The following is a 15,208-nucleotide window of genomic DNA, read 5'->3' on the forward strand; positions in this document are numbered from 1 at the left end:
GGGAGTCCTGGAATGATGTATATTCCACCCACACTGGGGGGCACCAGGGTATAGGACAGCAAACATTTTGAAGCAGCAGAGCTATCTCACAGTTTCTGGGAAGAAGGAAGGCAAGCTCTAATTCCAATTTCCACCCTGCTGCCAATATGTTGAATGACCAAGCCAGTCGCAGCCTCCTCATTAAACCATCATTTCCTTATCTGGACAAAGGGGAGATTCTGCTTAGTTGGAGAGTAAAGCATATTGCAAAATGAGAGAAATTTTGGAAACTCCAGTTAGCAGGAAGGTAGGCCTGCATGTGGTTAGTCCATTTCATATAATCCTCCCAGCAACCCTAGGAGGTAGAGAAGATCACTCTCCCCAATTTCCAGAAGAGAAAAACCAAGGAAACCGCACAGCTATAAAGTCAATCTTAGAATTTGGCAGCTTGGCTCCAGAATCGATGAACTTTGGATCTAGGAGAACAAGAAGTCTGGGATTGATGGCCTGATGGGAATTCAGCTCCTTCACCTTCATCCAACCATCCATCAGTCCTTCCTCCCTTCCCTTCTTTCCTTTCCTCCCCTTCCCTCCTTTCTTTTCCTCCCCTTCCCTCCCCAGGCATCTATTTGTAGCGGGCACCAAGTGGTCAGATGGTTGAAGGTCTATCTGGGAAGTATGGAAACATGTTAGATTGGTATGGGATTACCTGGGCAGCAACATTATGTAAGGGAGAGAGGGATGTCAGGGGACCTTGGCTGGGTGTCCGCTCAATGTGCACATCCCCTCTGCCGGCCTCCTCTTAGGAATGTGGCTCTCCTGGCCAGGCAGCGACAAATACCATGTGTGCTATTTCCCAAACTTCTTGGATCACAAAAGCTAGCCGGGGAATGTGGTAAATATACATATTTCCAGGCTCAATTCCAGACCAGTAGACTCCGAATTGCCCAGCATGGATCCTGGGAAAGTGTATTTTTAATAAGCACCCCAGATGATTTTTCTAACTGGGCAAGTTTGGGAAACAGGGTGGATAAGAAGAGCAGAGATCGGAATCTGGAAAACTTGGGTTTAAGGTCCTGCAGCAACCTTGTTCCAGGAACTTTGGTTTCCTAATCTGTAAAATGGGGACGGGACCCCCATGGGGTCAGCCTGCCACCCAGAAGGGCAGTAAATGAAGCCCCCGAGAAGGCCCCCTTCCCTTCATCTGCCCCACGCCACCATCCCCAAGGCTCACCCATCTCCCTCTTCTTGCCCTCTCCAGCCTGACGGGGTGGGAGGTCTTGACGCCATTCCCAGGATTGGGCGCTGCGGTGGCCCCAACACGGGGCGGGGCCCACCTGAAGCAGTGTGACCTGCTGATGCTGAAGTTTTCCCAGCGGCAGAAGCAGCTCTGCTGGAGGGACCCCGACCTGGCTGAGACCCTGCGGGACGCTGCACACCTGGGCCTGCTCCAGTTTCAGTCCCATCCTGAGTTCCATCCTGAGTTCCAGCTCCGTCGTGAGCGCTGGAACTGTAGCCTAGAGGGCAGGATGGGCCCGCTCAGGAGAGGTGGGGAGGAGGGCCAGGGAGGAGGAGGGCTGGGAGAAGAACACTGGGGGGAGGAGGAGGCTGGGAGAGGCCACCTTTTCCTCTTCCCTGGCCCCTGTGCCCAGGCCACACTGCCCTTCCTGCCCTAGCAAGTCCCAGATGAGAAGAGTCCTGGGAGGTAATAAGGGGCAGTTGAAGGCCAGGTGTGGCCCAGCCTCAGGTTTAGGGGAGCAGAGGAGCAAGGAAGATCCAAGAGAGGAGGAGACACAAGCCTGTTTTGGAGGAGCCCACAGATGAGATGGGGGGTCCCTCGGTTTCCTCCCTCTGCTTCTTCCACATCCACATGTGAAGCTAAGCACATGGACACGTGAGGACGGGTGGCAGCTGCTTCCAGGCCTGATGAGGTGAGCCAGGCCATGTATTTGTTCGCTCATTCATCTGTCCCTTTGTCCCTTTGTGGGTCACATCCATTGATCCATGAGTCCCTCCTTCCCTTCTGCTCCTCCCTCCCTTCCTCCTGCCTCCCTCCCACCTCCACCCACCCCCTAAGCATCCAAGGAGGCCCACGGTGAGCTGGGCACTGTGCCAGATGCTGAAAGTTCAGAACTGAACAAGACCCCAGCTGCCCTCAGGAAGCATGCAGTCTAGAGGGCAGAACACAGGACACCATGAGACTCCTTCACCAAGGGGAAAGGGCTTCTATGGGACTTAAAAAAAAAAAATGCAGTGATGCTGTACAGGGCAGCCAGGCCCCTCCTAGGCCAGCTGCTCTCCACGGTCTGCAGCCTAGCTAATGGCCTCTCTCTCTGTCTCTCTCGGGATGTCACCAGCACCCCAGATGCACTGGAGGGCAGGTAGGAAGGAGTGAGCCCCTGGGAGGCCAGGTTTGGGCCACCCCCAGCAGAGAGGAGTAGGGGTGGTCCCAGAGTGGGTTGGATGGTCAGTCTGGGGCAAGTCAGCCAGGAGACTCAAGATCACTATCACTGGGTCTGTTCCACAGTGGGTAGCAGAGAATGATATTTGAGAACCATCATGCCTCACAGGAAGCCCACGGGGCTTATCTCAGGGGCCCTGGAAATGGGCCGGTCCAAATGGTCACACACCAACTTGGAGCCCCTGTCCTGCTGCTCTCTGGGAATCTGGGCACATACTCCACAGTGAATTTGGAAGGTCCATTTAAATGGCAGCTTTCAGTCAGAGTTTAAGGGGTGATTGACAGGGATACCCACCTGGAGCTGTGTCCTCAAGCCGCATTCCCTCGTCCTGCCCATCACAGCGCTGCCACCACTGCCTCCTGCCCTCAGAGGTTGGCAGGCAGCCTCTGAGCATCCTCCTTTCCTTTCTTGCGCCTTTCCTCCCTCCCCATAACCCTCCACAGTTCCCGGAATTAGTAAGGGAGTCCAGAAGAGTGAGGGGCTGAGAGCCCTCAGTGCCTGCAAAAGAGCCTGGGTTTGTTAGGACAGCTGAGACTGCAAAAGGACACATCGTTTGAGCTCTTGTAGGGGCGGGGGGATGTTCAGCACTGGGCTGTGACTAATGGGGATAAGGAATAGCCTGTTTACTGGTATTTAGGGTACACTGGTCCCTAGATATCTCCTCCCACCCTGTACTATGGAATTTTTTCATGGTAATCTCATTTCTTTTTCTAGAGATTATTGGCTCCATAGAAATGCAGTCCTGGTCTCACTTGGCTACTGAGCCATCCCATACACTTCAGTGACATTGACATTGAGTTTCTCACACCCCCACCAAAAGCAGGGTTTGCTTGTTTGTTTGTTTTTGTTGTTGTTTTGAGACAGAGTCTTGCTCTGTCACCCAGGCTGGAAGTGCAGTGGCGCAATCCTGGTTCACTGCAGCCTCAATTTCCCAGTCTCAAGCAATCCTCCTACCTCAGCCTCCCCAGTACCTGGGACTACAGGCATGTGCCACCCACACATAGCTTTTTTTTTTTGAGATGGAGTTTCGCTCTTGTTGCCCAAGCTGGAGTGCAATGGCACGATCTTGGCTCACCGCAACCTCTGCCTCCCGGGTTCAAGAGATTTTCCTGCCTCAGCCTCCCGAGTAGCTGGGATTAGAGGCATGCACCACCACGCCCATCTAATTTTGTATTTTTAATAAAGACTGGGTTTCTCCATGTTGGTCAGGCTGGTCTCGAACTCCTGACCTCAGGTGATCTGCCCACCTCGGCCTCCCAAAGTGCTGGGATTATAGGCGTGAGCCACGATGCCTGGCCACACCTAGCTTTTAAAAAATTTTTTGTAGAGACAAGGTCTCTCTATGTTGCTTAGGCTAGTTTCAAACTCCTGGGTTCTAGTAATCCTCCTACCTCAGTCTCCCAAAGTGCTGGCATTACAGGCATGAGCCACCATGCCTGGCCAGGAGCGGGTTTTAATAAGGAGAAGAGGCCAGAAGATGAGACACTTTCAGAAGTGGAGATGGGAGAAAGCGTTTCTTTCATGAATGGAGGGGCTCACGCCTGTTAATCATCTAGCATGTGCCAGGAGCTGTCCAGAGGCTGAGCTACATAATCCAAATCCATCTTCACAACAGTCCTAACGAGCTCCATTTCACAGATGAGGATGTGGAGGCTCAGGGGAGATGATGTCCCTTAATCAAGGTCACACAGCCAGGAGGTAGTGAAGTTAGGATTCCTACCCAGAAGCCTTTGCTCTTCCTAGTGTGCCCCTTCTGGGGTTGGGGTGGGCATGAAGAATCGGCGCACATTTCACAACCTTGCCCCAGAAAGGTGGCAATATTGAACGGGTAGAGGCGACCTGACAGGCCACACAGCTGAGGCTCTGTGGCCTGAGGCAGCCAAGGCCTAAGTTCATCATCCAAGCAGTCAAGACTCCAGAAGGCTTAGCAGGTCATGCCTCAGGGGCTCCAAAATGGCCAGGCAGGCTGAGAAAATCTCCAAGCTGTGCAGTGGGGCCTGCAATCCTGAAACCAGAAACCATAACCCCACCCCCTCCCCATGGCAGCAGGCCTAGGGAAGGGGAATAGGGGTGCTGGGACCCCACAGCAGCCCTGTAAGGAAAGGAGGCACCTTGGATCTAGCCAGATGGGGAGGGGCATCTGGTCTCAGCATAACTCCCTGACAGTAGCCCCTGGGAAAAGCACAGCCCCCTCTCAACCCCAGAGCCAGTTTCTCCTTGGATCTGTATACTTGGAGCAAAACATTACCCTATTCCCCAGGCCTCCCTGCCTCTGCCACCGACACCTCTGGGCCCCTGGCAGGGACTGTGCCCTGGTCAGAACAGCTGGTAGCCCATGTGCTTCCACCCCCACCTTCTCTCTGTTCCGGACTTTCAGGTCATGACACAGGGGGAGGAAAAGAAGGCTGCGCTGGAAGTGGAACTTTAGCGGGAAAGGGGGCATGGATCCTTAGGAATATAAAGGGACTCAGGTCCTGGCCAGAGACGCTTTGCTGTGCTCCTCTGCACCTGCCCAGCACCATGGTAATGTCCGGTGGCCAAGTTTGGGCCCCCTATCAGCTGTATTCTCTAGGAGCCTGGGGATGGGGGCTGACACCAAGGGCCCTCCTCAGGCTCACTAAGGGCATGAAGGAGTTAGGCCAGGGCAGCCTCGTCTGCCATTCTGATGGTCAGGACAGCTACTAAGGCTTCTTATCCCTGCTTGGGGTGGTGGGGATGAGTGGAGTTCCCGGTTAAAAGAGGGTTGAGGGGCTTAGGAGCTCTGGGGGTGTGCATCATGTTTATGGGCATCGTAGTCTGTGAATCATGGTGTGTTGCAGGCACAAAATTCTCTGTGCATTGGGTGTGTGAATCATCAGGCTGGCGTTCCTGTGTGTAACTGTTAGTCATTCATTTAATATGTATTATTGAGTATCTGCTAAGTGCCAGGCACTGTTCTAGGTGCTTGTGATCCATCAATAGACAAAATAAACAAAGAGCCCAGCTGCAATTAATGATGCCTACACTGAGGGAGGAGATGCCGCTGGGAAGGGATCGGACATAAATATAATAAATATAGAATATATAAGTTAGAAAGTGCAGGCCAGGTGTGGCAGCTCATACCTGTAATCCCAGCACTTTGGGAGGCAAGGCAGGAAGATCGCTTGAGGCCAGGAGTTTGAGACCAGCCTGGGCCACCTAGCAAGACTCCATTTCTACAAAAAATTAAAATTTAGCTGGGCATGGTTGTGTGCACCTGTAGACCTAGCTACTTGGGAGGCTGAAGCAAGAGGATGGCCTGAGCCCAGGAGTTTGAGGCTGCCGTGAGCCATGATCCCTACACTATACTGCAGCCTGGGCGACAAAGCAAGACCTTGTCTAAAAAAAAAAGAAGAAAAAAGAAAGTGCAAAAATAGAGCAAGAAAAAGCAAGATGAGGGGTTGGGTTGCAATTTTTTTAAATTTATTTTTTAAATTGTTGAGACAGGGCTCTCTGTCTTTTGCCCACACTGGTCTCGAACTCATGGGCTCAAGTGATCCGCCCGCCTTGGCCTCCCAAAGTGCTGGGATTACAGGCGTCATCTACCGCACGCTGCCGGGTTGCAATTTTAAACAGGGGTGTCAGGGTAAGACCCATTTAAAAGGTGGATTTTGAGCTAATGCCTCCAGGGGGCGACAGAGCCGGCCATAAGGATGTCTGGAGGAAGAGTCTTCTGGGCTGAGGACAACCTGACTGACACTTTGAGGGAAGGGCAGGGAGAAAGGAGGGCGATAAGTAAGAAATTTGCGGGAGAGAGGTCGGTGAGATTAGGGAGCTGACCAATGGTTTTATGCCGTCCTCGTGCGTACACCTTAGGGGTGTCTCCCCGTTCATTTTTACCTCGATGCTTTCTGCGTGCATTACCGGGCATGTCCAGGTGTGCACCATTCCCCTGGACACCAGGATGTCCCTTAGGGCGTCCGTGCACTGGTGTGTGTCCCAGAAATAGCCAGGTCCCTCGGCTGAGCGCCCCTGCACGCCAGGCTGCCCACTGCGCGGAACACCCGCAAGCTACGGTCAGGGGTCGCGCCAACCCCAGCCGTGGGGTCACGTGACCGCCCGCGGCTCTGTCCGCCCTGCGCCCTCCAGACGCGGGCTCAGCGCTGCTCATGTGCTCTGGTCGTGGCCGGCCTCGTGTGGCTGCTGCTGCCGCCGGAGGGCGCCCTGGGCGAGGGGCTGCAGGTGCCGCAGCAGGCCAGGGCCGCCAGCTGCTCGATCAAGAAGTACGTGGGGAGGCTCTTCAACAGCAGGTGATCCGGCGGAGGGCGCGAGGTTGGGAGGGAGGACGACGGAGGGTGCGGGGGGACACGGACGCCGCCGGGCACCCCCACGCGCATCGCGGCCCAAGCTGGGCTCTGGGAGCAGCCTCATGACCGCTGCAAAGACGTGTTCTCAGCACAAAGAAAACTAAAAACCACAAGAAAATTGCAAACGCCACGAACACCTCCCCACCGAAAGCCACGAAACCCCCTCCATGGACCACCACGAAACCCCAGTGGCTGAACACCTCGGAACCCCGACCACCAACCTCCTGGGGCCCCAGGTAGGACAGCCTGTACGGTCGGCACCGAACTAAGGGCCTCGGGACTGGGGGCAGCTTGGGTGGGAGCGAGAGGAAGCCCTCGGGGGTGGGCGTGTGGGGAGATACTGGCGCCCTGGGACTTCCTTCTCCAGGCTGGGGCTTGGCCTCCAGACGCCTGGCCCTCCACCAACCCTTTTATGTTGAGAGGGGCCTCAACCCTTCCTCATCCCCCTCAGCGAAAACAATAAAGACAAATCTCTGTTGCTTCAGTGACTTCTGTGGGCCGGGGAGGGACCAGTCCTTCGACGGGGAGGGGGAACCCTGGAGTTCCTGCTGTGGGAGAAAAAGACCTCAGCTGCTGGGTGGAAGGGTCCTCCCCTCACTCCCCCAGCAACCTTCCCCCACCTCACCCCACACACCACCACCAGCGTAGGGGAGACTCCAACGCAGAGGGAGGGCAGAGGTGAGAGAAGCGGGAACCTCAAAGGAGAGCTTCAGCTAGACACACCCCCAGTCCCACCTCACCCAAGTTTCTACCAAACAGCCCAGCTTGGGCTGTCAGAGTTGGCACAGCAACAAGAAGAGGTGCCTTTGCCCCTTACCGTGCAGAGTATAGGGGGCCGCCTTTGCCTCCTGGACTTCTAAGCTCTTCTGGGGTGAGCAGAGCAGGGGAAGGGGTGGACCTGGCCAGGGCCTGTCCCTGAGAAGCTGGGCGTGAGGGTGGCTCTCTCTCTCCTGGGGGCTCCCTTGGCCATGAGAGAGGCTTGGTGGGGGCAGAGCCCCCTGCCCTGATCCTACTCTCAGACCCAGGTATGTCTCCGGGTTGCGAACTCCTGGCTCTAGGAAGTATCCACACCTCTCCCCATTCTCACCCCATCCCCTTAAGCTGCCAGAGAAAATGCTGGGACTTCAGGCTCCCTTATTCAGACTCAAACTGTTCTCTTGCTGAAGCCATCTCTCTATCCAGACACCCCTTGGATTTAAGAATCAACCTGAGGTCGGGCATGGTGGCTCACACCTGTAATCCGAGCACTTTGGGAGGCTGAGGTGAGCAGATTATTTGAGCTCAGGAGTTTGAGACCAGGCTGGGCAACATACCAAGACCCTGTCTGTACAAAAATAAAAAAATTAGCTGGACATGGTGGCATGTGCCTGTAGTTTCAGCTACTTCGGAGGCTGAGGCAGGAGGATCGCCTGAGTCCAGGAGGTCAAGGCTACGGTGAGCTGTGCTCCTGCCACTGCACTCCAGCCTGGGTGACAGAGCAACACCTGTCTCCAAAAACAAAAAATCAATCTGAGCCAAGCAGCTGCATCCTCTTAAAGCTCTTTGCCTTTTAGGACCTGGTTCTACTTCCAGGTCATTTGCACACACCAGAGTGAGTCAGGACTTGAGGGGAAACACAATTGTGGAGTCACTTCCATGGGGTCTGTGCAAGGTGCTGAGCTCAGGAAAGTGGACCCCTCATCCTCCAAACCCATAACCCCATCCCTTCAGGCCAAGCATGTGGGGGAGGCAGGAGAAGCCATTCTAGGAACCAGACACATTCTAGTTTCCTCACTTCTCCCCTTTACACATACGCACACACGCGCGCTCTGTCCCCACCTATTCAGGATGACTGAGAAGGGCCAGGAAGAGACAGGTGCACTGGGACTCCGGGCAGTCCTCCCTGGGGCAGGATCCAGGTCCTTGCCCTCCCAGAGCTGGAGTGTGGAATCCACAGATTGGATTCATGGCAGTGGCTGGAACTCTCAGCTAATCTAGCCTCCTCCCTTTCCACAGCAGCTTGAATACCTCCTGCGCCCAGGATTTCACTACCTCTCCGGACAGCCCATTCTCTCCAAATTTCTGGACGGCAGCTCAGGCCCCTGGATGCAGCCATGACTGCCATAGCACCAGAACTGTGCCTCCATGCTGGGCTGATGCCCCTGCCCCCATGCCAAGGATGCTTTAGTATACCTTTTGGTGCTCCTGCTGCCTCAGCCACAGGAAAGCACTGGTGCACTTGGGGCAGGGTTGTCATGGGGCTGGGTCGGGAGGGTCTGCAGGTGCTGACTGGGAAGATTCAAGCTCAAGACTGCCACTTCACCGATTGCCAAATGACCACAGAGGAGTCCCTGCCTTCCTCTGTCCACAACTTGTCCCTCTGTGGAGAGGATGAGCTGAGTGACTGATGACCTCATGGACGTTCTGGATGATTTACAAGCACAGCCTGCTTTCCCTGTTGCCTCCGCCCTGCCCTCCCCTTTCCATGCATTTGGCTCTTCCTGCTGCCCCCCACCAGGGGTCCGCAGAGACACAGAGATAAGCTGTGCTTTGACTTGCTTTATTGAGCCTGTGCAGGAACAGGGAGTGAGCTTCGGCCAGAGCCAACAGTGTGGAGGGGAGAGCTGGGCTGGCACTGCCCGTGGAGTGGTAGGGGGCGGGAGGTAGCGTTACAAGTCCAGCGGGCTGAGCTCTCTGTGAGGACAGAGTGGAACATGGCAGTGTGGGGGGCAGGCCTCGTGCGTCAGGAGGCCTCAGGCCAGCCCTGAGCTCCTGTTCTCCCTCTTCCACCCCCCACCACAACTTTTCAAGCCCTGATTCAGTCCCACCATCCCCATTTCAGCCCCAGGGAGCTGGACAGACAGGGTAGGGAGTCAAACTCACCTGGGGACAGCAGCATGGGAGGACCCCACTCTGAGAAGGCCAGCGTGTCCTCTTTGTCTCTTTCCCCATACCTGGAAGCACTGTGCCCAGGTGCCAGCCCACCGGTTTCATATCCGCCTGTAGGCACCCTCTTGCCCAGGGCACATGGGCCCAGGCCTGGTCAGCACAGATGCTCTGTTTCCCCAAGAGTGGCCTGGAAGGGGCTGGGACTGGGGCTGGAGATGGGGCTTGGGCTGGGGATAGGGTGTGGCCAGGAATGTGGAGTGGGCCCAGGGTCCCAGGGGCTGGGATCTCTCTCCCTGTCCATGGCACATGCCTAGGCTTGGTCAGCATGTTGATGTATCTACGGAGCTCAGCTGTGCACTGGGCCATCTGCTCCGGTGTGGTATTTTCCCCTGGGTACAATGGCTCCAGCGGGGCTCCCCGGGCACCCAGCAGTGGCTACAGCAACAGAGCCACACAGGTGGACAGGAGCAGCAGGGAGAGGCAGCCGCATGCGGCAGCCATCTGAGGAGCAAGCAGAGGGGAGGTGGAGGTGGAAGAGCCCATGCTGCAGATTTTCCTATGCCCCGGAAGCAGGGCCCATCTACCCAGCCCCTTAGCCCATCATCCATTTCTCCAAGCCTGGGGACGAGAGGGCAGAGAAAAGGGCCACTCCGAGCTGACCACTCCACCTCCTAGACAGTGTGCTGGAGGCACGGACAGCCTGTCCTGTGAGCAGCCCAGCAGCCAGGGCCTCGCAAGTTAGAGAAGTGTAGCAGAGAAAATGGAGACATGAATCCTGGAGACACATGTCTCATGACATCCAGGTCCTCATGGCTCTGAGGCAGCAGTAGCTAGTGGGAAATAAGGGCACACCAGGTCACCCACAGGGTGTGGGACATGGAATGAACTGGGGAAGCAAAGGACAGAAATCCATGGCCTTGTGGGTCTGGCCCTCCACCCAACAGTAGAGACAGATATGGGTTCTGGAGAAGACATCCTGCACAGACCGTGTCATCCTGCACAGACCGGCACAGCCACTCACACAGGGACACATTCCAGTTCACAGCCATGCACACGAGTGTGCACACACACTTGCAGTCATCAGATGGCTCTCCTAGTGTGACAGGTGTGTCCAGATGCAGAGCAAGACCCAAGCAGGACCTTAGGCCTTTGAAGGCCCCTGGCCCTGCAAAGCACGAACTCCTTCCCTCCATCCCAGACCCCAGCCTGGGGGAGTTCTCCAGAGCCCCAAGCAGGCTGAGCCCACTTACCCAGAGTCCAGAGTAAACGGTCACTGGACCAAGCAAGGATGTGTCCCTGCCCTCAGCTGGGCCACTTTTTCAGTCCTCAGTCCCCTAGAGTCCCCATCTCCTGTCAGCCTCTCTCACTCCGCAGCCCTTACTCCCTCCTCCCACTGTCTCCCTGGTACTCGCAACGCCACTACTGGGCCAGAGATGGGAGGGGGACGGGAGTGCTGCGGGTGCCAGACTAGCAGCATAGTCAATAAAACTGGATCACAGCAAAAGTCTCCTGTGGGCCCCCATTGCTGAGACCCCTTCCTTTTGGGCACCAGAGCAGGCTTGGTTCAAGAAAGATGGGGTTATGGGACTTCAGGGTGACTGAAAGGTTTTGGTCACAGGCCTTGGAGCTGGCCCTCCCATCTCCCAAGGATCAAACCAAATCAAATGGATTCTCTCGGGGCAGAAGATTGAGGCTGCAGCTGGAGCCTCCAGGATGAAGAATGGAAACTCAGGCCATCCTTTGCAGTTTGGAACTAGAACAAGGTGGGAACAGGGAAGAGGCTTCAGGTCCTCAGGCAAGGTGGAAAGAAGTGGGGTGCCAGGTTTGGAGAAAGCCGTTTGGTGGGTGCATAGGATGCAGAATGAGAACTAATATGCCTAGGTTCAGGGGAAAGATTGAGGGGGTACCAGTTTCTGGTAGCCATCCTAGAGCCCCCATTCCAGGGGAGTGCTAAAAACCAGCATCATTTGTAAAGCCTCACCTTTTCCAAAGTGCTCCCAGCTCAGTCACCTCACTAAATCCCCACAACAACCCACTTTACAGATTCAGGGTCCAAAATCTGCACAGAAATGTCAAGTAACTGACTCCAGACCACACAGCTAGTCAGTGGGAGATCCGGGGTTTGGAACAAGGGGTTTGGAACAAAATCTAACTCCAAAGTCTAACTCCAAACCTGGATTGTTTTTTTTTCTAAGTGGGACTGTCAAAGTATTGGTATAATTTCCCAATTTTTTGCTGAGAAACCTGAGGCTCACAGAGGTAAAGAGGCTTGCTCAAGATCTCATAGCTACCTAGGTCTCCAATTCTGGCTTAGATTCTCAACCCCACTAACCCATCCCCACCAGAAGCCCCCAGGTTTCCCCTGCCCAGCGTCTCTTCCCAACCCCAAGTCTCCCTCCCCTGCTCAGGCCAAGGAGTGGTAACTGTGTCTGAATGACACGGTGACACCCAAGTAGGGAGAAAAGGACTTCTCAGTGCTGACATTCTGCTGTCCCAGATCAGGACACCAAGAAGTTGGTGGGGGGACTGTTGGGGAAGAGGGGGCCAGAGGTGAAACTCCATGGATCTGGCAGGGTGAGCTTAGAGTCAGATAGACCTGGGTCCAAATCCTGGCTCTGCCATTGGCTGGTTGCATGAGCCTGGGAAAGTAATTTCTTTAGCCTCCCTGAGTTTCACTTTTCCTCTCTGTAAAATGAGCTCATCACATCCATCTCAAGGTAAGGAGAATAAAGGAAGTCTCAGCGAACATCAGTGTTCTGCCTTGATCCTCTCAATTTTTTTCTTTTCTTTTTTTGAGATGAAGTCTCACTCTCACCCAGGCTGGAGTGCAGTGGCACGATCTTGGCTCACTGCAACCTCCGCCTCCTGGGTTGGAGCAATTCTCCCAATCAGCCTCCTGAGTAGCTGGGATTACAGGCACGTGCCACCACACCCAACTAATTTTTTATATTTTTGGTAGAGATGGGGTTTCACCATGTTGGCCAGGCTGGTCTCAAACTCCTGACCTCAAGTGATCTGCCGGCCTCGGCCTCCCAAAGTGCTGGGATTACAGACATGAGCCACTGTGCCCGGCCGATCCTCTCAATTTTGATTTCTGGTAACAAGAAGAGCAATAATGCTTCACCAGACAACTTACATTCCACAAGGCAAATATGAAAGTTGTTCTGTCTCAGCAAACCTGGGTCTTTCTCTGGACTGAGGTTTTCCACTTGCAAAACAAGGGTGTGAACTGGTGACTGGTCTCAGGCTGGCCTTGGGTTTGGTGGGTAGAGGCTGCAGCTCACCACCATGGGGCACCAGGCTCCAACCCTAGTTAAAAGGGTTGAAGCTTCCACAGGACCATGGCCTGGAGGGACCTGTTCTGGCTGCTATTCGTGTCGGGACCCAGCCCCACCTGACAGACGTGGGTCTAGGGATTGACTCAGATGCCTGGGCCACTTATAGTTCTGTTCTGTCGCAGAGATAAACCTAAGTGTCTAGGAAATAACAGGTACTCCACAAATGTCAGCCAAACTGCACCTTTCATTTTCTCCTTTGCAAACAACAGATTCCTCTTCTGGGTCCTCTCAGAGATGTGTTGACAATCTAGGAGGAAGTGGTAGTGGATGTGCTTTCTATACTGCATGTCCATGTGTATTAGTCCGTTTTTCATACTGCTATAGAAAACTGCCTGAGGCTGGGCACGGTGGCTCACACCTGTAATCCCAGCACTTTGGGAGGCTGAGGTGGGCAGATCACCTGAGGTCAGGAGTTTGAGACCAGCCTGGCCAACATGGTGAAACCCCATCTCTACTAAAAATACAACAATTAGCCAGGTGTGGTGGCTCGGACCTGTAGTCCCAGCTACTGGGGTGGCTGAAGCAGGAGAATTGCTTGAACCTGGGAGGCAAAGGTTGCAGTGAGCTGACAGCGTGCCACTGCACCCCAGCCTGGGCCTCCATCTCAAAACGAAAAACAAAAAGAACTACCTGAGTTTGGGTAATTTTATAAAGGAAAGAGGTTTAATTGACTCACAGTTTGGCATGGCTGCGGAGGCCTCCGGAAATGTACAGCCATTGCAGAAGGCGTAGGGGAAGCAAGGCACCTTCCTCACAAGGTGGCAGGAAGGAGAAGTGCCGATTGAAGCGGGGAATAGCATCTTATAATATCATCAGATCTCATGAGAACTCACTCACTATCACGAGAACAGCATGGGGAAAACTGCCCCCATGATTCAATGACCTCCACCTGGTCTCTCCCTTGACACATGAGGACAATGGGAATTGCAATTCAAGATGAAATTTGGGTGGGGACACAAAGCCTAACCATGTCACCATGTCTAGAACACAGCAATGCTCGGTCATCTTCATGTGTTCCTGTCTGAGGCGTTTGAACCAGAGCGAGTCCATTTGAACAGGGGCTGGGTAAAATGAGGCTGAGACCTGCTGGGCTGCATTCCCAGGAGGTTAGGCATTTTTAGTCACAGGATGAGATAGGAGGTTGGCACAAGATACAGGTCACAAGACCCTGCTGATAAAACAGAATGAGATAAAGAAGCCGGTACAAACATGCAAAAAACAAGAGGGTGATGAAAGTGACCTCTGATCATCCTTGCTGTTCTTTTTTTTTTTTTTTTTTTTCAGTAGAGATGGGGTTTCACCATGTTGGCCAGGCTGGTCTCGAACTCCTGACCTCAAGTGATCTGCCCACCTCAACCTCCCAAAGTTCTGGGATTACAGGTGTGAGCACGCCCGGACTCACTGATCATTATATGCTAATTATAATATATTAGCATGCTAAGAGATGCTCCCACCAGTGCCAGACAGTTTACAAATATCATGGCAATATCTGGAAGTTACCTTACATGGTCTAAAAGGAGACGGGACCCTCAGTTCTGGGAAATCCGCACCCTTTTCCTGGAAAACTCATGAGTAACCCACCCCTTGTTTATTAGTATATGATCAAGGCATAACCGTAAAAATAGCCAACCAGCAGCCATGGGGGCTGCTCTGCCTATGGAGTAGCCATTCTTTTGTTTCTTTTTTTTTTTTTTTGAGATGGAGTTTCGCTCTTGCAGCCCAGGCTGGAATGCAGTGGTGCAATCCTGGCTGACTGCAACCTCTACCTCCTGGATTCAAGTAGTTCTCCTGCCTCAGCCTCCCGAGTAGCTGGGTTTACAGGCATGTGCCACCACACCCGGCTAATTTTGTATTTATAGTAGAGATGGGGTTTCTCTATGTTGGTCAGGCTGGCTTTGAACTCCTGACCTCAGCTGATCCACCCACCTCGGCCTCCCAAAGTGCTGGGATTATAGGCATGGGCCACTGTGCCCGGCCCTCTTCTGTTTCTTTACTTCCCTTTTATTTATTTATTTTGTAGAGATGGGGGCTCAGTTTTTTGCCCAGGCTCAAACTATCCTCCTGCCTCGGCCTCCCAAGGTGCTGGGATTACTGGCATGAGCCACCGCGCCTGGCCCTTGTTTCCTTTCTTCTCTAATAAACTTACTTTCACTCTACTCTGTGGACTCACTCTGAATTCTTTCTTGCAGGAACTCTAAGAACCCTCTTTTGGGATCTGAGTCAGAACCCCTTTTCA

The 15,208-nt window shown here is 54.0% G+C and overlaps 1 protein-coding gene across 1 annotated transcript; it reads right to left on the reverse strand.

Annotated features, from left to right (window-relative positions):
• Positions 1–9,178: 9,178 nt before the first annotated feature.
• LOC100979912 (uncharacterized) lies at positions 9,179–10,135 on the reverse strand. The gene is made up of 2 exons (XM_057300377.2): positions 9,629–10,135; positions 9,179–9,439 (listed from the first exon to the last, which is right to left on the reverse strand). Exons 1-2 carry the CDS (start codon positions 9,998–10,000, stop codon positions 9,179–9,181), a joined length of 633 nt encoding a protein of 210 aa, XP_057156360.2. The 5' UTR covers positions 10,001–10,135.
• Positions 10,136–15,208: the final 5,073 nt, after the last annotated feature.

Source organism: Pan paniscus, chromosome 19, assembly GCF_029289425.2.
Source record: "Pan paniscus chromosome 19, NHGRI_mPanPan1-v2.0_pri, whole genome shotgun sequence".
Taxonomy (NCBI): domain Eukaryota; kingdom Metazoa; phylum Chordata; class Mammalia; order Primates; family Hominidae; genus Pan; species Pan paniscus.

Coding starts and splice junctions, on each gene's coding strand:
- LOC100979912 (XM_057300377.2), bottom strand. CDS start 10,000: ATGGCCCAGTGCACAGCTGAGCTCCGTAGATACATCAACATGCTGACC. Junction 9,440..9,628: donor TCCCATGCTGCTGTCCCCAG/GTGAGTTTGACT, acceptor CTGTCCTCACAG/AGAGCTCAGCCCGCTGGACT.